The sequence below is a fragment of the Anser anser genome (genome assembly GCF_964211835.1).
Source record: "Anser anser genome assembly, chromosome: 4".
Lineage (NCBI taxonomy): Eukaryota > Metazoa > Chordata > Aves > Anseriformes > Anatidae > Anser > Anser anser.
The window spans coordinates 71,849,599-71,874,377 of NC_139724.1; the positions used below are offsets into that span (position 1 = coordinate 71,849,599).

General features: G+C 39.9%; 1 protein-coding gene across 13 annotated transcripts in view; it reads left to right on the forward strand.

The window, feature by feature from the left end:
• Positions 1–15,604, forward strand: part of CTBP1 (C-terminal binding protein 1) — a 147,371-nt gene extending 131,767 nt beyond the window's left edge. For 7 of the 13 annotated variants that reach the window (XM_083836300.1, XM_083836301.1, XM_083836298.1 and 4 more), the window contains 4 exons: positions 2,995–3,125; positions 5,323–5,450; positions 8,484–8,601; positions 14,138–15,604. In XM_083836300.1, the coding sequence (XP_083692426.1) occupies positions 2,995–3,125; positions 5,323–5,450; positions 8,484–8,601; positions 14,138–14,324 (564 nt within the window). In that variant the 3' untranslated portion in view covers positions 14,325–15,604. The remainder of the gene's footprint in view (positions 1–2,994; positions 3,126–5,322; positions 5,451–8,483; positions 8,602–14,137) is intronic. The other 6 variants (XM_083836291.1, XM_083836292.1, XM_083836302.1 and 3 more) reach the window with 2 other exon arrangements.
• The last annotated feature ends 9,175 nt before the right edge of the window (positions 15,605–24,779 follow it).

Below are 24,779 nucleotides of genomic sequence, written 5' to 3' on the forward strand. Positions count from 1 at the left end.
GATTCTCTTTCCTTCTCTGCTGATACATTGCGATATACATTTTTTCTATGGTTAGATGTCCAGACATCTGAACCCAAACAGAACTGCACTGAATTCAGCAGCACCATTTAGAGGCTTAGCAGTAGTCACTGTAGTGGGCCGTGAAACTTGGGCCAGTCTATCACAGCAAGTTTTTAAGCAGAGGTGGATAAATGGGATCGGCTCTGGAGAGTGCTTAGTGCATTAATCAGAGAAGAAAACAGAAGAGCTTAAAAGTGAGTGATACCATCTGAAATGAAATGCATATAATAAAACCTGTACTGGGAAGGATATCATAAGCATTTATCTTGCTACTTGTTGTCCTTTATTGAGAAGCTTAGGTTAAAGTGTTAGCTTTTGCTTTGGATAAAAGTTTGGATGAAGCACTCTTATTTTGTAACAGCTGATGTGAATGTTACCCTGCTCTGAAAACCAGAAAATCTGACTACCTCAGATCATTCTTGAGTGCTTGGTTTGTGTAGACCAGATCTTCTGAATATCTATTGAAAAGAGCAGAACGGCTTTTTGAGGCTGTCAGATGCTAGAGTTGCTCTGAAATTTTTAGAGCGCATCGCATGCCGTTTTTACCCAGTATTGCATGCTCACGTAATAACCAGGTTTTAAACAAAGTGTGGAGAAGTATGGTGCATCTCACAGAATATTTGGGTTGGAAAGGACCTTAAAGATCATTAATTCCAACCCTCCTGCCTTGGGCAGGGACACCTTCCACTAGACCAGGTAAACTCATTTCCCTGAATTCCCGCCCTGAATTTTGTTTAGAATCTGAAATCACATAGCCTTAAAATGTCTTTGAAAGTTTGGTGCCAGTCTTCTCTTTCAGTGGCCTTTCCCTTTAATTAGTCAGCATTCTGCCTAGCCGTCATGCTTGGCCTTGTAGTTCCAGAGCAGCTCAGAGAAGTGTTTCAAGCTTGGGTTTTTGAACCCGTGGTAATCAAGTGCTCTTAAGAGAAACTGAGATCGTTTCAGTTCTACAAATTGGAGAAGATGATGCTGCAATTAAACACAATACGCTTTTAAAGCAGCTCTGCAGGTTTAATGCAGGTGAACGCTAACAGCTGTCAGCAGTTCTAGCTGTGACATTCTCTTTCAAGCTTCCACCCCTTATAAAGGGTCACCTCCGGCTGCATCCACCCTTCTGGTTTGTCATGAGTCACGTAATTCATTCCCACTAGAATGCATTTATGTGTCCATGTTCTGTTTGATTTGGGCTTGTCTTAGTACTAGCTTCAGAGTTTTGTAAATAATCCTGAAGATGAAAACTTAAGGTTATTATGGATGGACAGGAGATTTTAACAGGGTTCACTGATGAAAATTTTCAAGTTCTTCAAAGCGCATATGAATGCACTAGGCTATACTTAAACCTCAAAATTACTCTTCCATTTCCAAGAACGCAGAAATAGGAAGTCAGTATAAGCTCCCACGAGCCTACGTGGCACGCCTGTGTAACAGGTGTGATTGCTGCTTGGGTGAGCCCTCCTGTGCTAGATTTAATCTAGTTCTCACAGCTTTCTTACTGAGTGGAGATGCAGCGATGGCTCCCGTCAAGAACGCCTTATTGTTGCACGACCAACTTAAGGTCATGCCACCATTTCCTCACAGCTCAAACTCCCAAGTTAATTGCATAAAACTAAAGTATCCCTTAATTCCACTGTAAATGGACTTTGGTTTTGATATACAGACCAATAAATGTTCTCCTGTAAGCCCAAGTCTCTGCAAATGGGGAGAGGGAGGGAGAGATGAAAGCTAGTGAGTTGGCCAGTAAAATACGTTTTCTTTTTTTCTTCAAACTTCACTGCAAGCATATGCATGTTAATTGTTTAATATATCCAATGATCTCATGTAAAAAAAAAACTTGTAGTTGACTTTCATCCAAACCTCCTTGTTGTTCATGAATTTGGCATTTTGAATCCCCTTCAGAGAAAGGAGCCATTTACATAAGCTTCAGTTTGCTGTGTAGGCTTTAAGTAGTTGATGTGGTGTCAAAATGTTGGAGTTTTCTTCTTCTTATGGTGAGAGATGGAGTCAGTTCAAAATGGGATTTTTATCATTCATCTTCATCATGGTTCCTGCTCTTCATATGCTTACCTTCATATATTGAAATGCTTCTGAGATCAGAAGCTGTGTATGAGATGACTGGTAAAAAATGAAGCATTAGGGTGGCTGGAAGCAAGATGTAGGGATTTTTTTTTTTTCCGTACCATCTCTCTTATTTAAACTTCCACTTTGTTTTCATGTTGTGGATATATTGTGGTATAAATTCTTGTAGCTCTCCCCACACAGTGTCATCTACAATGCTAATCTGCACAATGCACAACACAGCTTCTCTCCTGGGCACACAGCATTCTCAACCAAATTCATTTTCATGCCTTTTAACTGTATAACGTAAGAATTCTTTAGACCTTTATTTCAAAAGTCTTATGGGGAGGAGGAAGCTGAAGTCACAACAATAAATAAAACATAGGTCTACTGTGTTTTGGCAACTAAAGGGAAAAGTGTTTGAAAATCCAAAAGCATTGATTTTTCTGAAAAATTCATACAGGCTTTTATTTGTGTGAAAGTTTAAAACCACAAAATATGAATTTGTTTAAGAATGTACTGTAGTTTCTGTCTCATGCAATTTCACAGTGGAATAAAAAGGCATAAAATGATCTGTCCGTTTCATATGCACAGTTGTATCTTTTGATCATGTTACTGCACAATATATGAAACAAAGCTTCTATAAAAAGACACTACTTAAAAGAAACAAGGTTATTAAATGCTGTGAAATAGCATTTTATGTTAGAAGCATCACATTTTGTGGTACTTTCCAATGGAAAGGGAAGACAACTGTTACAGGTTAAATCAGCTGAATAGCCTTTGTTGTATTGGATGCTTCTTTTGAGTAAAAAAATAATGCCACAACGATTTTATTTCATTTATTTTTATTTCATCATTCTTGTTTTTAACTTTCCCTAGATGAGACAAGGGGCTTTCCTGGTCAACACAGCTCGAGGTGGGTTAGTAGACGAAAAAGCACTTGCACAGGCCCTGAAGGAAGGAAGGATACGAGGGGCAGCCTTAGATGTACATGAGTCAGAACCATTCAGGTGCTTTTCCTTTTCTTTTCTTTTTATTTTGTTCACTTTCTTATTTTTAAGTCGTAGTGCATGATACGATCAACAGCAACAAGTAAATGAGTTTTCCCTTCATTTGGTAGCTAAATACTCCTTAGTAAAGCAACATGAATCTGTGCAGCACTGGACTAATGCAAAAGTAGATGGAGCTTGTGTATATGGTCAGAAGTGAAAAAATGACATCCAAGATTAATGCCTTTTTTAAAATAAAATACAAAATCCAATGGGTTTATTCAGTAGAAATGTCAGGGACACAAATTCTAGTGCTGGGCACAGCTTTGTGTCCTGGCATTGAGAGGAAGTGTTCCTTTGTCATTGACGAAACTCCAGAGGTAACTAATGATGATGTCTGAACAGGCTTTCAGAAGGTAAAGGGTTGAGCTTTGGTGTGAGAAACAAGTACTTTATGACACCTTTCTGGAGGAAAAAGCATAATTTCTGTCCACATTCCCTCTGCAAGAAGGCCATAAACATCTCAGGTTGCAAAAAAAAAAAAAAGATGTAAAGAAAGGTGCTCAGAGTTCAGGCCTGGTTTTCTTTTACCCTTTCTCTTTGTCAAGAGAGTAGTAACTCTGCTGTCATTAGCAGTGCTGGGAGCACTGGCCTTACTTTTCTGAATGACACTGAGCATGTCCAGTGTTTTGGGCAGAAACGTTCCACTCCCAAAGCGGCATTGGTATTCTGATACCAGCACTGCTAAACAGAAGCGAGCCTTGTTGGTATGTCCTGGAATTTTGAGCCTGACTTCTGAATTATGAGAATAGACTGCACTAGCTTAGTGCTTTTACGTGACAAGCCTTTTTCAGATGCTCAGTCTGGGCAGGGAGAAATGTTAATTTTAACAGAAACAATCCATGTAGTTTTTTGAAGAGGAACAGATTCAAGACCCGAGGGCAGGTTGTGAAGACTGGAGAGAGGACAGTCTCTCTTGAATCAGCTTGCAAGGGAGAATAGGACACTAAAAAAAATAGCAACACTGTCCTTTTAGGTAGAATTTTTATTATCTGCTGAGACACAATGCCACATCTCAAATATTTAATTTTATTTATGCATACCCTGCATTCATGTACTTCTAAATGTGGTTATTACAATGCAGTAGTGCTGTGCAAAGCCAGAGTCTAACAGCTCAGGAGACTTTCAGCGGTATACATTCTTCACAATTCAGATCTCCGATCTGCACAAGCAGACCTTTGCACCTGTAGGAAGCCCCATTTACTGCATGGAGATGCCATCTGCAGAGATTCAGTTGCAGGATTACAGCCACAATTTCCTTTGGCTTCAGTGCTGCATGTCTTATCTGATCGCAGCATGCACCTCTTTATTCAAGAGTTTTGCCAAATATTCAGATGTTTATTAAACTCCGAATGTAATCTATAATTTTATGAATTCCTACCAACTCTGAATACACACTTATGTCTTAAAATATTTGTTCTACAGTTGTTGCAGCTGACTGTAAGATTATTAAAACTGAAAATAGGTAGGAGGAGCAAGTTTCCACTATTTTCAGTTTTTTTTACTCTGTGATAGCACTTTATTCATTGCTTTCCCTGATAATCAATCCATCATGTAAATTTCCGTCTTTCTTTGGAGTTTCTATACAGAACAGGAATGAAAAAAATAGTTTAAAATAACAGAACAAATAAATGAATTATCAAAAAGTTGATGCTGATTGATAAGCTTGTATCATTAATAAACGTGCAAATAATTGTTAGATTTATTTTTTAATGACTAAGTGTCAGACCTTTGAGATAGCAAAGTTAGTGCAATAAAAGTAAAACTGATGGATGGACAAACAGATTGGCATCCTGAATTGATTTGGGTCTTGCTTTATGCATTTCTGCACGAGTACTGGAATGGCAGTGGCTGTAGTTAGCAATAAGCGCATTGGACAGAAGCTGATATTTCTTTCTGCTAATGCTACTTAACATAGGTTCTACCCTTTGAGTCAATGAGAGGTGATTTCTATTTATTTATACTATGAATAGTGTATTAAATTAATTGATGGAATTTAAAATAAATCCAACAAGGAATACAAATGCAGTTCTTTTCTGTTGTAGAAATTAATCTGAATGTATATACAAATCCCTCTGGATCTCCCCCTGTACCCCTTTCCTTCCCCTACACCCCCAATTTTTTTTGTCATTTGATCTTGTTTTAAATTTTCATTTAGCTTTAGTCAGGGCCCTTTGAAGGATGCACCAAACCTGATCTGTACCCCACACGCAGCGTGGTATAGTGAACAAGCCTCAATTGAGATGCGGGAGGAAGCAGCACGAGAGATCCGAAGGGCAATCACAGGTACTAACTCACCTCATTATCTCCTTTACTGTGTATTTTGTCTTAACAGACATTTTCATTCTTCAGTCATGAAAGATGCTGAAAAGAGCCATACTCAGGTTTTGTTTATGCTTTTAGTATTTGGGACATAGAAACCACAAATACCAAGTTTGTTGTCAGCACTGGAACAGATAATTTTGGATGATCATTGCAAGTACAAAGAAAAGGCAGGAAGTGCAAAAGAAACATTTTTTCCATATAACAGAAGTGTGCTTAACTGTGAAAAAAACCCTTTTTATTTTTGTTGCTTGTAAATACTAGCCATGTGATGGATTTTACTGCAAGTCATCCAGATACTGCTGGCATCTTCCATAGGTTTTCATAGATGTCCCCTCAAACTTGTCATGAGCAGTTTCTTTTCCATTGTTCTTTTCTCTTTGTGTTTTCCAAATTTCATCTAAATTTGTCTTAGAGGACAGTCTGAAATTTCAGTTTCTTTAAGGTTGTAATGCTTGAAGATAAAGCATGTAGAGTTCCATGCTGCTCCAAGCAAGGCTTATGTCACAACTCATTCTTACATCAGAACAAAGTTTTCAGTAGTTGTTGGTAGGTACTCTGTTTCTGATGTTCCTCTTTTTAAAACATTGCTAAGGAAGTCCAGCATTTTAAAGGACAAAATCTCTTTGTTGTATAACTACCATGTAATTGTAAACTGTTCACATAAGAAAAAAACAGTTATGTCTTGAACATGCACTGCTAATAAATAAAATGAGAAGAGTGAGCCATTTGGCTTTGGTTTGAATCCCTTGTTAGCCTAAAATAAAAGGGAGTATTTTCATGCTGGAAAATGATTCATTAAGCACTAATGTTCTCTCTTTAGTAGGACTTTGCTGTTTTCCCCTTGGCAATATAGGCTGAATGCTCTACAGACGTGAAGGGCTGTCTGTGTCACCTTGAGAGTGGTTCAGTGCCAACACATTGCTCTGCTGTACAAAAACCACTAGCAGTAGCCTGTCCTGGATCTTGTGCCTAGAGAGGCTAGATGATTCGGTTTCATTTATAGAAATGAAAGAAGAGGATTCTCTGGGTGGTGATTAAGGGCACCTCTAAAGCTCCTGATCCGAATTGCTCTTTGCAGGCCTATTTCTCTCTATTCGAGAGGTAACCTGAAGAGCCTGACCATCCTTTTCCTGGAATTAGTCTTTGTGCCAATCCTCCAGAAGAACTCGAATAGTACATTCATGAAGCTGTTGTATAACTATTACAAGTGTCCAAATAGCTCTGGGAGATATTGCACAAACCAGCATACCATAGCTACTTGGGGGATGATTGATGTGCAAATAAGCATTAATGGGCTAAGATCTGAAAACAGGAGTCAGCTATACAGAGCTAGTTTTAGGTTAAATATTGTGCAATAGCCCAAATGTATGTGCCTGGGAAGACAGGCCTGTATTTTCTTAAAGTCTGAGATTGTGCTATCAGCGATCTAAATCATTGATTTGTATTGAAGCTGTCATCGCTTCAGTGTTTGCATATGGCTTGTAGCAGGATCAAACTAAGGCCAACATTAGGGAGGTGAGAAAGACAATGAATTGCAGTGAAACAAATGTAGGAAAGGTACAGGAAGTGTGGGATGAAGCTGAATATGAGAACGCCACGGGAACAAAGAGGAGAAAGGGTGTTGAGAGAGAAACTAATTGGAAAAAGGTGTACAATAAATCAATGCATGCTGAAGACAAAAATGCTAACTTGTTCTGCTGTTCCAAAAAAGTCAATGATGTTCTGCTGTATAAAGTAAAAACAAGAAGCAAAGATCCAATATCCTTGAATATGAAAATAGTAAATAAGGAGGAGTGCTGAAAACAATAATGGAAGAAATAAGAGGGCAAGCATGGCAATATCATTATGAAATAAGTTTAAAATAAATAATATTTTGCAAGGGGAGACTAGTAGAGCGTGCCTTACAGCAAAATAAAGGCTGAGAGGGATGGGGAGGAGGAGATGACTGCAGTCAAAAAATGTCTGAGAAGGGTAAACATCAGAAAAAGAAAGATACTGTTTAAATTTATGGGTAATTTTGATAGAAGATTAAGTGGTTATATATATATTGGTTATATATTTCAACTAAAATTAGAAAATTATTTCTAATCAGGGAAATGGTAGAAATACACTCATAATGGGGCATTTACCTTACCTTGTCTAATACTGGACTAAGAAGCCCTTTTGGGTTGTGCATGGGAGATATGGGAAGTTCTAATGACATAAAGTGCAGGTCATGGAGGCAGAACTATTTGATAGTGTTCCCTAGATAAACTAGATTCTGTGAAAGGTCTTTTTTGCAGCCCCGTCATGGCCTGGCTGTTGGATAGAAAGAGCAAGCAATGAGTAGTAAGTCTTTAATCAAATTTCCAATAGGAAGTTTGAGACAAAGAGCCTGAATGCTTAAATGGTGGAGCATGGTCAGGTCTTGGAGGTGTTCCTGGAGTACTGTTGCCAGCAGAATCTGAGGTTGTCTTCAGTTTGACTCTTTCTGCCTCCGTATTTGCAAATCCACAGCAAGATTAAACTTTAGAAGGAATACATTAAAACAGATGTCAGAAAAAACACAGGCTCCAACTGATCTTCTGTTGAAATAGGTGGAAGTATTCCTGTTGCCATAAAGAAAATCTGGATTGTATCTGTATACTATATATAATAATATAAATTTATTATTATTATATAATAATACATATACAGCCATGCTGTATAGTCAAATTTTAAGTTCTTGGGAAGTATGAATCTTAGTGGTTATTGTTTTATTGAGACCATGTATATAAAGAGCAGGATATATTAAAGAGAGACAGAGAAATAAAAATTAAGCTGCACATTAACAACTAAGTCCCAGGCAAAAGGAGAGAAGTGAGGATCAAAAATGATCTCTTAATTTGTTTTTATATATTTTAAATACACAAATGTTTATAACTCTGTTTTTAACGTGGATAAATTGAGAGTATATACCATACTTTATTATTTTGTTGTTGTTGTTTTCCCTCCCTCTCCCTTGCTTCATCCTAGGTCGTATTCCAGACAGTCTGAAAAACTGTGTTAACAAAGATCATTTGACTGCAGCTACACATTGGGCCAGCATGGATCCCGGAGTCGTTCATCCAGAGCTTAATGGTGCTGCATACAGGTAAGCACGCTGCAGGTGTAAAAGAAATACTTGCTTAAGTCAAAGGTAAGTATTCTGGAATAAAGAAATGACCTTCCTATTAATAAATGAAGTCTTTGGATCAGGCTTCAACTGTATTGTTTTCGTAATTGTTGCATTCAGGAAGATAATCTTGTTTTGCTAGTTACTGAAAGCAGTCATGCAATGCATAAGTATGTTTCCTTTTCTTATCTTTTTTTTTTGTGGTTAGTAATATCTGAACAATATACAGTCTTCTATATGTTCCACTGAAAAAATTCTGGTCATCTCGAGTGAGTGCAATGGAAGTTTTTGTTCTTTTTTTCTGAGCAAAGCAGTAGGTTAAAGAAAGACTTTCAATAATAAAGTATTGCTCTGTGTTTTGTGGCCTCCAGACACGAGGGAACAAATAATTCAGTTAATGAATACAGTGGAATAGCCTGTGGTGTTTATGAAAATATGTTTCAAGTAGTGTTTTTTAAATTTTGCATTTTATTTTTAAGACGTTCTTTACAAGCATTTGAGGGTTTTAATCGATGCATTCTCAATCAACTGTGAAAGCAGCTTTTAATAATCAGTAGAAAAGGGTAATTTTTTCCACATTGAGTATGTATGTTCCTTAGTTTACTTTGCTTGGTAGTCTTTCTCTATCTCTTTAGCCCTAGCAGCTGTCCTAGCAGCAGATTTTCCTAGTAGTGAGCTTCACACAATTTTTATTAATAAAAAAGTCTGCAATTTTTAACTTCAAGTATGGTATTTACTCATAAGTAGGATGGAAGTGACTGAGAAAGCTACAAACAGCTGCTGAAAGGCAATGACTTGAGGGAAGGGGCAGTTCAATACTTTTTTTTTAACCTCTTCTAATCTTTCTGCTCTCATTCTTCGTACATCTTTCTTATCATCGTCCTTCTTCAGGAGGACTGTCCCTTACTTTTATTGGGTGTAGGAATTCTTTTTGTGTTACGCTGTATGAGAACCCAACCATAAAGTGCTGAGAAGTGTGGCAAAGCTCTTAAGTCCCAAGGAGTTCTAGCAATCTCTTCAGAAAGCGATGGAGAGATGACAGAGGGAGCATCACCACCCTCTGCCTTAATCTCCTCAGCAGTAGCTGTAAGCTCATCAAAGGAAAAGAATAACTTTGATTCGATCAACACGCACATACCTCAGTGCATGTCAAGATACTTACTTTAGGGAAAAGTACCCATAGCGCTAAATATCTGAAGAAGGCTGCTTTTATTTGCTGAAGTGAAAAGTTCAAGTGTACGTATTCTCTTCCACACAGCATTTGGTTTCATTGACTTCAATTTGAATTACTCGGGGCATATCTGAATGCAGCTGAGGCTTATTGGCAGGTGTTCCTGAACTGGGGGTGATAACTCCAACTATGTCATGGCAGTTGAGCACAGGGTTGTGTGCCCAAATAAAATGCAGTTGCTTGTTCCCTTTTGGGGGGGAGTCACAAGTCCAGCAGAAGCAGGTTTCACAGTTAGAAATGGATTTTAACTTAGGAACGTCTGGGGAGTTAATGATTTACAAGGTAAAGACCATATGTATTTAATTTAAGCAGGATAAGCACAGAAATAAATGCCTTTTGTAGACATTGTTTCAGTCAGTTTTTTCAAAGGATAAAATAAATCATAAGTTAACTGTGAATTCACATTTGTTTTCAAATCCAAAAGAGAACTCACTTTGGCAATTTTGAGGGAAACACAAGAGTAATACAAGAAACACGGAAAACTGCTTTTTGGAGGGCTGATGGAGTGGTCTTTGAGTTTGGGCTAGAGCAGTTGTTATTTTGTGCAGTACAAAATATATGGAACTTGGAGCTCAAGCTTTATGAAGAAATAGGTTTCAGTAGCAGTGTTTGCTGGTGCTTAATTCCTAGCTGTATTAAATACAGAATTTGAACTGGTTGTTTGAAACAAATTTTTCTGTCTTTTTGCAATGCAAGATCGTGCTCAACTAGCTGAGTTGTGGAGCCTTTCACAAGCGATGTGATGTTTCAGATGTGCTAATAACTGTATCACAGTCATGTAATTGCATTAGAAGATAAGACCTGGGATAATAATTTATATGTTAAAAAATGCAAATAGCTCTATCAGTGCACTAAAACTAACAAGGCTATTTAATTTGGGATATATCATTTACTTGAATTTTGATAAAGGAGAGAGCTCTTAAATTATCAGATATTATCGCTAGCAAAGAACATTGAGCATTCATCAGCAGAATATAATCTAGATATTCTGAATATCTTCATTTTCTGTGGAAAACAAAACCATTTGCTATGCAAAAGGCAAGACACCCCATCAACAAAAAGGGTTAGGCTAACAGGACCTATCCCATAAATGCAGATTAACAATATTCCCGAGAAGGAAATATTTGTAATAGTCTTGGTGAAGCGGGATAATATACCCTGCTTTTGTGTTATTATTGTGAATTTTCTCCTGAGCCGCCTGCTAAATAACACCCTGCCATTTTCTGTGTCACAGAGAGAGCAGGTTATAGGAAAAATGAAATACCACAGCCAGTAAACAGTAGTTGTACAATTTATAGACATCTTGACATATCTTTCTGCCTTCTAACAGGCAGAAGACGAGAATATCCCAGCCCGTAAGAGGTACTTGGATGAGAGTAGTTAGATAATGGTAACCATTCAGGAGTTTTTTCACACCAAGGTATTTCACTGGTCATTTTCAGACTCTGCATGTAATGTAACATACGGTAGGTGCTTAACAGAACCGCAGACTGCCTGAGGCTGGCAGGGACCTCTGGGGCCTTCTGCTCTGAGTCCTGCCCCAGCAGGGTCAGCCCGAGCAGGGGGCCCAGCCCCACGTCCAGGCGGCTCCTGGAGCCCCCCAGGAGGAGCCCCCCAGGCTCTGGGCAGCCTGTGCCAGGCTCCATCCCCGCCCAGCCCAGCAGGGCTGCCTGGTGCTCACAGCGAGCTCCTGGGCCCCGGGCTGTGCCCAGCGCCTCTCGGCCTGGCCCTGGGCACTTGAATTTTAAGTGCTTTTGGGGCAGACTCAGTTTTTTTTTTACAGTGCTCAATGTAGTGAAAGGTGCTTCTGTAAAATAAAAAAAATACAGATTAACATGGAAATTAAAGTTGCATTTCAGTTCCAATTAAGAGGACTACTGTAATTTTCTGCATAAAGACCACATGGGAAAGGGGAATGGAAGAGTATGAAGCAGCAGATGAGATGTAACTGACCTCTCCTGCTTTTTTCAAAAATTTAATTCAGTGGACATTTTACCTGGAAACCGTTCTGACTTAGTGCTGCCAGAGGAGGAAGATTAGGAGCAACTCTATGAAGTGAAAGCTTGCTTCTGAGGAGAGGTGCTGGCAGATAGAATAACACAGTGTCCAAGGGGATCATTTTTATGTACAGAAAGAATATCTGAAGTCAGTGCAGAATAACAGATGTGTAGTCTGGACTGCCTACCGTGCCCGTAAGAAAACTGCTAGTGCTTCTCGTCTCGTTCTGCCCACTTCCAGGAGGGGAAGCTCTGACTTTTCTTCCTGAGGGAAACACAGATGGAGAATTTGCCCTGATCTGTCCCTGTTCTGCGTGTGTATGCTCGAGGAATATGGTTTTAAAAAAGTGAGGGTCTGTGTTGGAAACGGTTGCTGTGTTGGGCTTATAAACAGAAATTCTTGTCATTTCTTGTTGTGATTTTTACAAAGCACCTAGAGTAACAGATAAGCTGTTTGAAAATTAAATTTGAATAAATAAAAACAATACCCAGTCGGACAGTTTTCACAGGAATTGAAGCAAATTTGATTAATAAGATTCAAATTGAAGTACCGAAACAAGCAACTAATTCCATTAGCAACTGCAAATTAATTCTAAGGAACCTCTCTGGAGAAGGAATTAGCATAGGAAGCCCTGCAAATACGTGTACAAGTGGGAACAAAGTTCTCTGGCCTACAGGTGGTGTGGTCCTTCACATCCTGGTTATCCATCGCAGGTAACAGCCAGCATTAGGATCTGTAGGAATCTTTCCCATGGTGACTGCTGTGTCTTTATTGTCACTGTGCCATATCATATAGCCATGCTGAGCCCCTCTGGCACAGTCTGCAAAAAGCAGGTCCTGTGGTAGAAAAAAGAACAGATAAATGGGCTTTCATCCTGCTTTTCCTCGGAGTTTCCTGGCTGTTCTGCATAAGTTCTGCACTAATGTGCTATCGGTTTGAGGGAACTCGAGGTGAGCAGTACAAACATGCATTACTTTAGGAAAGATGCTACTGAAAGGGGGTGAAATTCCCCGAGGGATTCAGTGAGGAACTCAGAGGAGAGGAAAATCACCTGCAGAACAATGTGGTATTTGAAAAAGCTTGCCTAGACTACATGTGCTTTTTCTTCCATTTAATTTTAAATAAACACTAGGCCAACAAATGCCACAATGAATAAGTGGTAGGATTGTGTGTTTAGGCTTTCAGTACGGATAACACTCTCACTAGGGAGCTTGAGTAAGCAGAACACAGCAGAAGAGAAGAAGGGCTAAGTGTGCAGCTGTTTGATGGAGTGGGGGGGAACGGGACCAAAGGGGCAGTGTAAGTGGCCAGCATGGGCCAGCAAGCTGGGACCGAGGTCCTTGGCTAAAGAGAAAACATTTTTGGAAAAGCCGTTTGTTTATAGCTGTTCTTTTTATGTATAGGCACCATGAGATACAAGTGTTCATTAATTCCATTTGACCGTGGGGACTGAAACAGTAGATGGGAAAGATTTTCTTTTAGCCTGGTAGTATCAGAGCCATCATAAAATCAAGCTAAATCAGAGTTGGTTTTGTTTATTAAATTCCTAAAATTAAATTTATAAAAGGACCGTGGTGTTCATCCAGAAAGAGTAAGAAGTCTTGAAAACCTTCCACAGGTTTTTTTGTGTTTGCATCTCTCTTTACTGCAGTCTGCCTAAAGCACTTTGTCCTTTGTATAGCTAGTACTGGTTCTCTTTCAGACAACTACTGTGGCAAGTTCGGAGCTTAAAAAATAATAAAAATCTTGGGTGTAATAGGTGTGAATTTGTCCTCTCAAGAGTGTGAGTGTGATCCCTCTTTTAGGGGGCTGTCAGAAAGCTCTGATTGCAAGATTAGTTTAAAGAAATAGTTTTTCAAACCACAACAGTGAAATTTCAAAATTTAAAAAAAATTTCCAAAGGTCGACTTGAGGAACAGTCCCAGAGGACATACGTATTGTGCAGACCTAGCGTGAGTTGCTTTGTGCTGAGATATACTTTGAGAGGAGCAGTTGTTTCCATTGCTATGCTGTCAGTCTTGCTATTAAATCTCAAATTGGGAAAAAAACAAAAACAAACCAAAGCAAATCGTAGCAAGTCTTTGTTTCTCATTTGGGCGAAACACAGCATGTTTTGCTTTATTTGACAGCATCCACATATGGTATCTCATCGTGAGCTTAACCAACTGTATTTCTCACTGGTCTGAAAATAAAATAAACATCTCTGTACCTCTAGGAGGAGGCAAGGTGGGCTTTTCTGTCAGCCATCTCTTGGTTTTAACGTGTGCTCTCCTCTTCTTCTCTCAGCAGGTATCCCCCAGGTGTTGTAAGCGTGGCTCCAACTGGCATACCTACGGCAGTAGAAGGAATAGTCCCCAACCCTATGTCTTTATCACACGGCCTCCCTGCTGTAGCCCACCCGCCCCATGCTCCTTCCCCCGGCCAAACTGTCAAACCAGAAGCTGATAGAGACCACCCGAGCGACCAATTGTAGCCTACGAAAACAGCATTCCCAACATCAGAGATTTCAACTTCAGCGTGTGGAAAAAAAAAAATAACCAAACACAAAACCCTGGATTTTGATTAAAGGCAAAACCATGAACTTACAGGAGGAGACGATTATTGTTTTAGAAACTGGTCCAATATACAGTATAAAAGGAAAAGGTGGGAGACAAAAAGAAGATTTGGAAGCATTTTTTCCTCCGTATAAATTGTAGTTTGTCCCTGTCCAGTGGACTGATTCACTGTTTCTGTGTCCTATGGGTTCTTTGTTAAGCAAGAGAAGTTAGTAGTTAATTATATCATGAATGTACTTGTCTGTGTACAGTTTTTAGAACATTAAAAAGGGTTTGTTTGCTTAGCTGTCAACAAGGAAAAACATAAGGGAGGCATTCAACAAACCAATTTTGAGATTAAAAATCTTTTCTTTTATATTTTAAAACATGCCCAAAAATGAGGCAGTTGGCAAACTTCTCAGGACAATGAATTTTTCCCATTTTTCTTTCTACGCCACACAGTGCATTGTTTTTTCTACCTGCTTGTCTTATTTTTTAGAATAATTTAGTAAACAAAAGAAAAACCGTTTCTCCTAATTTTGGCATGAGTTCCCTTATTTCAAAATGAAGACAACCTTGCAAAGAGATTTTGAGGAAAAAAAAGGTTTTGTATAAACGAGCATTGTGCTTTTTGTCACCAGTTAAAGTATATATTATTGGTGGTATGCGAAAAAGGCACTAGACTACTGAAAAGTAGCAGCATTTCATTGCCTACATTGATTCCTTCCTGGTAATGTGGTAGGCTAGCAATATTTTTGGTTAAAATCATGTTTGTGACTGTAACCATTTGTATGAATTATTTTAAAGAAATAAAAATCCCAGACAAATATCATATGTGTAAAAATTTTTATTTCTAGTAACTGTTTATTCAACTTTTATTAGGTTTCTTAGCTGTAATTTTTAAACAGATGCTGTCAAGTATTTCATTTCTAGCTTTACTTTGCTCTCTGTTGTTTGTAATACCGTCTTGGAAGCTTGAAAAATAATAAAAAAAAAAATTCTTTCCGTACCATTTTTCCCTTTACATTTCGTAAATGTTGATCTTTTTTTCCTGTGTTTCTAATGGAGTTTGAAATTAAGATGGATTTTGATTTGTACACCGGCATCATCAGCTACAATATGGTAACAGCATTTATGCTACCACTGTGGGCAGAGCAGAGCAGGTACAACAGCAACACGACAATAATAATAATAATAAACGTCTTTTGCCGAAGTCCAACGTGAGAAGTGTCCATTGTTTTATTTGCTTTTGTGATGATGGAAGTGTGCAGCAGGACGTGTTTGTATTTGCTGTATTGCAAGAGGTTGTTTCACAGGCAGAAGTGTTCTTACGGCAGGTTTTCATCTGGAAGCTGTTCTGGCCTTACCACGCTTCTTTCAGGATGTCCTTTCATCCCTGCACAGTGTAACGAGCAAGTTTAGCTGCTGCACAAAGGAGATAGGGACGGGAGAGAAGTGAACCTGGAGATAAACCTGGTAGGTTGTCTCTTATCTGCGTGTTCATCATTAATCTGAATTAGTAACTGCCTGCCTCTGGTTGTTGAACAGTTCTTATGGGATCCATGGAAAGTTCCTGTCTCCCATTCCCACCTCCACTTCTGTTAGGAAAACGTCAGGAGGCTGCAAATCAAGAAAGGCTGATAAGTGCGGGTCTGTTCCCAAGGAATACATAAAGTAAAATTTTGTCTCCATGGAAGAGTGGAAGGTTTTTTCCTTCTAGAGACCAAGATGTCACCTAGTATGATTTATTTGATGGCAAAGTCGTTCCAGAAACATATCAGAAAACAGCTGTAAACTGCAGGTTATCCCAGCAGAGAGGCCTCTAGTCAGCTTTGTGGCCAAAACATTGGTGCAAAAAATCAAATGCAATCTCCTGCAGTTGAAGTGGATTTTCATATTTCACTGGTAATTCACGTTTTAAGATGATTCCTTGTAGGGCTGCAGAAGCTTCTTTAACGTTTGTAAAACAAACATTTAACATCTGGCTGCGGAGAATTGCTGACAGTCTTGCTAGCAAAGGAAGCAGATTTCTAGAGAAAAAACAGGAGTTTTTTTTCCTTCTCATGCATCAGTTTTGACACAGCATTTGTAAGTAAGCTTTGTTTCCAGTGAATCAATAAATGGAAAAAAGATGAAGACACCAGTATTTACAGCAAGTAGCTCTGAAGCTTGCTGTCCTTCAACCGTGCACATGTTCAGCCCATCATCCGTGCTTGTTCAGGCAAAGCTTTTATTCAGGATTTGAGCCTGAAGTACTGCACTGATGGGTGTAATAGGGATTTGCCACTGTGGTAATGCACGATCATTGCTTTTATGCTGGTACTTGAGATATATCGGTCAGTTTTAGTGCTGGAGAGCAATCCAGTTTCCTTCTTGTATTGGAGCAAAAGGGAGAAGTCATCCAGGCAATGACAAGACCCACGTGTACTGACTTCTGGGTTACCACCTGAAGAGCTTTAGAGCAAATACTGGATTTCAAAATATAAAAGGTTTGGAATAAATGACTAATTGGAAAAGTGTACCGTAATAAACAAAGGTTGTTTTTCCAGACTAACCTTAATGTCTTTTACGACTGATTTTGCTGGGTTGTGGAAATGTGATTCGATCTCCTCCATCTGGTAAAGTATGTGCTAAATAAGGTTTGTGCAGAAGGCAGCGGGGAAATACCAAGTGGCAATGGCAGAAGAGGGCAACGGAAGGTGACCTGGGCCTGCTGAAAGGGGAAGTAGTCAAAGTGGTTCTGGTTTCTGTTGTTACCTGAATTAAGGATCTTGGCTAAGAAGTAGGCCGAGCAGACTGGAAGTGCTGATGGCTCAAGGACTGTAGGTACGGAGGAGGCTCTGGAGTCCGCACAAGAGCTGGATGGTATCAAGGAATGTGCTGGTAGCAGTGGACAGTTACGAGTTGTGCAAACACAGGGTCACGTAGCTGGAAGTCAAAGATTTGTCAGGAGTCAGAAGCGATTCCCCGTGGTAGGACTGATTCATTGCCACCGTGGGGCAGCTGTGGAAAAAAGCAGTGGGATCACAAGACGCGTCAGACCAAGTATTTTTGGTAGGGACGGGAATGAATCAGTGATGCTGCTCAGGACCTGGAGCATTTGATCCGTAGTTTTGCTCGTGCATCTTCCAAAGGATGAGCTCTAGCTGAAGTAACAGCAAAGGCAGACTCAAAATGACCGGGCTGGGGGGCTTGTTGGGTGAGAGGAATGGGAGTAACTTGGTTTCTTTAGCTTAAAGCAAAGGCTGACTTGAGGTAAAGACTTTATAAATAGTAAGTATATGCTGAGGAGGAGGAAGAAATGCTAAAGAAATGCTGACATGAACAGACAAGCATAAATGGGGATTAGGAAAAGATGTCTATCAGCAGGGAGGCTCTGGGAAAGATTTCTAATTAGAGTATCAGAGCCAGTCCTGAAGTTCCTTCAGTTTGTTGTTTGTTTGGTAATTAACTGTTTTTTCATCCAAAATATGAGATCATTTAAAGGTCATATCAAGTGAAGGCTTTTTCCATTCAGGCTAAAACACATTGACTTTCTTTATAACAAGCCTCGAGGTTTTTTCCTTCAGTCTCTTTTAATTTTATATTTATTTTTTAGAGAGAAATCCTCTATTATTTTCTTGTGCAGCCTCCCACCTCAAAAGATGAAGGCTGGCTTTCCCAATGAGTGGGACTGCTGTAATCTGGCTGTTACCCACTTACTCCTTGCCTCAGACCAGAGAGTTCTTTTATTTGGTTTGAGTGAACACTTTGATAATGTCACTTGTTCTGCTTGAAGTAAGGCAGTACTGCCAGTGTTTGCTTTAGTCATTCAGTTCACCCTATAACTTTTCTACCTTTTGTAGATTGGAGAGGAAAAAAAAAAAAAAGAGGGGGAAAGCAGTCATTGGTTTTAAGGGAAGAGAGTAATATTAGATCATTTTGCCTGACCACTTTGTAAAGCTGTAGATGTCATATACTTCTTCATTAAACCTGGTATCTTGTTGTGGCATAAGTAAATATTTCAGAAAGATTTCTAGTCTTTATATTAAAATGTCAAGGTTTTTTTATTCTTTTTTTTCTTTTTTTTTTCTGTTTCCTTTGGTAGTTTGTTTAAATGCAAAATAACCCTCACTATAATTTTAAACTGTGTTATTTAATTTGGCTTTCCCTGGCTCTAAATTCCAGTTATTGTTTCATGTTGAACATGAGGTCATGTAGACTGACCTGTATTTAGCGAGGAGGTTACATTTTAGCCAGTTCTCCTTTATACTGAGGTCAGTGACACATCTTCCAGGAAGACCAAGCTGTATTATTCATCTGTTTTCTTTTCCAGTTTCTGTCATTACCAGATACACAATATTGCACATCCTTTCCTTTGTGGCCCTCTATTTTTGTCCTTTAGAATGGCATAGTTCTTGGTTGAAAATGGTTATCTTCTGCAGATGAAATTATAGGATTTTCAGTCTTCTCTGACACTTTAAGCTATTGTCTCCTTGCCTCTGTTGACTTTCCAATTTCCTTGGTAATCTGTTTTCCTGCAAAGTTACAGGTGCTCAAAGAACTTGATTAATCATCTTCCCGGTCTTCAGACTGTATTTGCCTTGGTAGGGCTGAGCACCTACCTCAACAGTCGTGGAATCTCCAAATTGTGCATATGCTCAAGTGCTTGAAGTAGTCCTGTTCTCGTAGATCGTCCTTGCTTTCATCCCATCATCTGCATCTGTTTGTGTGTTTGCCTCTTGCAGAATGCATCCCGCTCATGTTCAGGGACACAGAATGTTACTTTTGGAATTCTTCCCTTTTTTAGGAAAAAAAAAAAAAAGTCATTTGGTCAGTTCTACTTTTTCTCTTTGCCTGGGAGTTCCAGCTCAATACAGACCAGTCATTTTTTAGCTCTCCTTGGCTGACCTCTATGCACAATCCCTCACTACACCCCATATTTTATCTTTTCCATCCCCTTTTGACCCTGGGATCTCTCAGTTGGTATTTCGTTATGCAGTTCCTCATCTGGAATTTCCATTTTCTTTTCAACAGAGACACTTATGGCTCTTCAAGCCCAGTCTTAGCATTTTTCTTTGCCTTTACATTTCTGCTGAGAGTTGTAACAGAGTGTTTTCTTGATAGAACTTTGTTTGTTTTAGGGGTGTTGTGACACTGTGTGTCAAGGCCACCATAAACAGGATGAAATATGGCCTTGGGACAGTTAGAGGCATTTGATATATTTCCAAGATGATGTGGATCACTCTCTGAGCATGCCAATCCATTGAAGACATTTGTTACTCGCATAGTCTTTAACTACATCTCTATCCCCTTCTTTCATATGCTGCCTAAAAAGGACAAGTGGTTGCCAGTTGGAAGCATTGACTCTGCTCAAGAAACAAAGTAAGGAAGTTTTGTTGTTGTTGTTTTAACGCATTTAAATGAATATGGTTTTAGTTGCAAAGATTTAAAGTAATAAAAAAGGAACATAATTGTTAAATTGCCACAAGGAGCCTTTTTATGTATTAAATACGATGTACTAGAAGCAGACAATTATGACAGCAGAAGTGCTATTTCTTTGTAGGTTCTGTGAAAGCAGAGTCCTTGTATGGCTTGGGAAAAGCTTATGGAGCTGGTCTTCCCTGGTCAAACCCTAGGAGTTAGGGCAGCAAATCAACACCTAAAAATAGATCTACTGAGGACCGGACATCTCAGACTTGTGTTTTCAAATCCCTCCAGCAGTTTTCAGAAAGTCCCACCCGATGCAATTTGTTAAATTCTCAAGCCAGTTGCCTCCAACACAGCTGCCGGCTCTGCAGCATGTTCCTGTCTTCAGGAATGGAGCAAGCAGCAGCGCTGGCTCTTCAGCACCCTTAAAAGCATCACAGTAAATCCCATTAAATTCCCTTTGCTGTTCAGTAGAATGTTGAGCCCTGGTGTTAAGTTCAGTCTGTGCTGCATTTTATCACACTTAAACCACAATAGAAAGAGAATCTGCTTTTGGTGTTTTCCAGAAAGAATTTTGCCATTATCTGTATCAGTAGTTTTTATACTAAAACAGAGTCAGGGTACCTCCAAGTTTTTTTCGTATGGGTTTTCCGTCAGTTTCTCATGTTTTTAAAGGTCTAATGTATGTGAAATGTGTTTATCATGTTATAAAGAAGTTATGATGATATATTTATCTTTATTTCTAAATGATAGACATTTGTAATTAGCTACAAGGCCATCACTTTCCATTCCAAGAAAGCCTGTCCTTTGAAACGGTTTGTTGAAATTGGAGATTTCCAAGAATTCATATTCTGAAGAACTGTCTTTATTTTTTTTTTCCTTCCACAGACCAGCCATTGTAAGCACAGGATACAGCCTTTTATTATGAGAAGCCCAGGTAAGAGATGAAAAATCTCCACTGTGACTCAATGCTTATTTTCAGACATTTTCAACCTCTGTAAGTTCTAAGTATGAAGGCATGATTTCGCATCACTTAACTAGTAGATGGGATCTGATCCCATTTTACAGAAAAATAAAATCCTAAGGGATTTTTATTTAAGACCAATATTAAATTGGGACTTCTTGGATTGCCGCATTTCTCCCACTTGGATTTTCACACACAGCCAGGAACAAAGCGTGTCACTCTGGTGTACGTGCTTCGTGATGCCACAGGCTCTGGAACCAAACCTTGCCATTTGGAGAAGTTTGTTCGATATGTCCAGTGCTGCTGGAAGTTGTACAAGCTTTCTGATGTTGATGCAATTCCTGATGCATTTTAGTTATCATCTGTGATGAACTGGCAGTAGAGCTACCAGGGATTCACAGTAGTTTGTGAAGACAGCTGTGAGTTCAGATCTAAGCAGGCGCTGCCTGTTCCCCTTAGAAAAGGCCATTGACTAGCCATCAGATGGTGACTGCTTTTAAATCTAGTTACCTGTCTGTGCTTCCTCTTCTGCTTCTCTTTGGTGACCTAAGTGAAAGCTTAGGAGGAATAGCTCTTCACACATATAATCATCTCGATTAAGTGCTCAAAGATACAATAGAATAAACCAGGGGCAGTCTCTACAGATCGAAGTGTGTATGGTATAAGTTTCTCATGGCAATTTCTAGCTTCAGAGTGGCTTCATTGCTTAGGAAATGTACCCTGTAGGAGTGAAATGTTATCCAGAAGAGGTACCTGTGTGTATTGCTGCTTATCCCCTCTGTCTCCAGACACCTACACCCCATGGAAAATTTATCCCCAGAAGGGAGGGCTCTCTGACTGCTGGTGAAACTTCTCTGACTGCTGGTGCTGTCTTTGAAAAACAGGCTGAACTGCCTTGATAATCCTCATCTGGTAATTCACCCTCAACATCTATCCAGTCTCTATGGGGAGGTAGATCCCTGGGAAGAAAGGGTGGTTTTTGTTTAAAGGTGGTTTTTTTTAGCATTATAACACCCAGGATGAAAGCAGCAACCCTGCTGTTTCTATTAGGACATCACTAAACGACACATAAATTTTTACAATTTATTTTTGAGTGCATTTATCCGAGGGCTCTGGACTTTCAGACATGCTGTGTTTGCTCAGCTTGGGGAGCGAAGGCTTGCCTGCTGCTGCCTTCACCTGGGTGAATGCGCTGGGAGAGAGCAGTCGTGCTCTGGGCCTTGCTGTAAGTTAAATACATGAAACGTGAGGGGAGAACCCAGTGTGATATGGCACGGTCCCATCTGACCCGTGTGGGCACCCATGTCCTCCGAACCCACACCTTTGGCTGCGGTGAGGCCTATGCCCTACACTTGTTCCCAGCCCACCACCGCCACGTGCCCCCCTTGCTGCCTCCGGGCCCCCTCGCTGCTCCATGGGTAACACCAGGCCCGCACCCTGGCCCTGGGCTGCCCCACACGGGTTTTTCCACTCGCTTCCCCGCTACATTCAACATCCACGGGTGCCGGTGCTGCTGCCTCCTCGCCTCCCCCTCTCACAGGCCCTGGAGCAGGCCGGGCACGCCGCTAGCGGCAAGGAGTTTGGAGAGGGTAACGGAGCGGACAGCGGGGAGGGACAGGGGGTGAAGCGGTGTCGGCTGGCCCAGTGATCGCAGTGCGGGTGCTGTTTCCCTTTTTGAGTCACAGAAGGCTCAAAGACCTCGCACCTGTTCGGGAGAGAGGCTCTAGAAACGCATTTTTGTATTTAGAAATATGTAAATAAATATTTGGAAGTAGTCCCCACTCCAAATATTTTCCAGGCACAAGTGTGAAGGCAGGCTAAAAAACCAGAAGGGCAGCATAGACCCCCTAGATGTTTTTCAAAGCCAGTGCACGGGTTATGCTGTTTGTTGTCCTGACAGTCTGCGATTTTGCGGAATACGTCCTGCTGCTTTCGCCGCCTGGAGATGTCTCAAGTTACAGCTTTCCATCAGGGGCTGGTTTCTTCTTTTCTCAATCGCTTCAGGGGCCCTTTCAGGGAAGTTTCCAGTTCCCTCTCTTCCTCTCTGTGGTGACAGCAGTGCTTTGGCTGGCTCCATACAGAGAGCTTTCATGCGTCCAGGCCTGCCCTGCCCTTCCTCGTCCTGTTCCCTAACAGTACTGCTTATGGCCATGCACCTTACTGCTCTGCTAACCTCACCTGGGGGTGGTTGTGCCTCTTCCTCAGAGGTGCTGGGACGTGAAACTCATCAGCTGCACACGCAGGGTCTGCAGCGGCCATCAGCAGCATTTGTCTCCCTCTCCCTCGTCTTTCAAGAGGAGCAAATCTGTTTTGCTCCAAAACACTGATCTGAAATACCATGTTTTAGAATGCAGTGGGAATTTCCCATTCTGGAACAATGAGAAACACGGGCAGAAGTAGATTTCCTCTGCTTCTCCCTGTGTTTTGCAGAACTGGATGTTAAAATACGTCTACGTGTTAAAATTAGGTGCAGTAACAATGGTTATACATCACACAATAGCATCAGATCCAAACAGAAACAGCGCACACAATGCAGATTTTTAACCAGTCTTTTATTAATGGAGCACTGGCCTTCTGAATGGAAGACCAATATGTAGTGTGTATATATATATATATATATATAACATACAATGCTATGGATATAGTATATAATGCTATGGAAAGTAGAGCACAATGCTTGGCATTTCAGGATCATAGTGTTCATGTTCATGTGGCTATGCTGAGATTTCACAAAATATCTGCAGTCTGGATTTTGCTACCTTTTGAGTACTTGACTTCTGAATCTTAGTGCTGATATTCTAATATTTGTATTCATAATTTCATTTTTAGTTCTCGTGGCCTAGAGGAATTCTGGCTATTTTGACTGTGCGATGGGTCTGGGGAAGGTGAGTATCCCACTGCCACTGCCTGGAGACTTCACTGCAGTTGGAAGGCTAGCTGGAGGCCTGAAAAATGCTGCTGGCCCCTACCCTGACAATAGACAATTGTAAAATAACTCACTGCGTGATAAGATAAAACAAATATCCCCAGGCCTTCCTTGTGGCATGACAATTTTCAGCTGTAAAAGATAGCTTCCTGGGATGTCCTTCAATTTGCAATCACTTGCTATGAGACAAAAGCAAAAATATTACCTACCAGTGAAGTAACAACGTGCTGTCCGAGAATGTTAAATATATAAAAAAAAAAAAAGGTACCAAAATTACAACAGATTGACAACACGCGTTTTTCTTTGATAGGTGTGAAAAACATGAATAGCCTTGCAATATAGCCTGGTGGTCCCATTTTACAGCAAGGGCAATGTATTTGTTATTTATAACAGGTTAATCAATGATTAACAGGCATCACAATTAATGGTTAATTGATTGTTTTAGACTTAGTTCACACGTGGCTTGCAGCAATCTGTAACATTGCATTCACACTGTAATGTATTTATAGCAGTTATTAATCACACACTAGTGTTTTTTAAATGTTCCCATTTTATTAGGTGTAACCAAATTCTCAATAGCACTTCAGTGAATGTGAGTTCTGCCTTCACATTACCAACAGGGAAAATACAACAAACCAGCTAACTTGGCCTTGCTTTCTGCAATGTCAGAAAACTATAAACTGCATAAATGGGAGGCACTACCACATTATGAAAGCAATTTTAAGAAAAATGTGCCATTTATGGAAGAAGCACACTTAAAGATTTTTGTAATTACAAATATTTGTACTGTTAAGTGAATTGCATTAAAGTATTTGTCGTTGTTGCTTTATTTCCCTGGAGGACTCTTATGTAGTGGGAGCTTTGTTATGCTGATAAATGTGCCTGAAAGCTTTATAATGTACTGATGCATTGTAATGATAAATAGATCTGGTTAAGTAGTAAAGATCAAACACACAATTAAACAGACTGTAATATACATCTTGCTGAGCAAGGCAAAACAATAGTGGAATCAGTAGAGATGAATACAAATGGTTTTATTGAACCAAGCAAAAAATATTTTCTTTTGCCTACAAAATGAGGAAATCTGGACTGGTA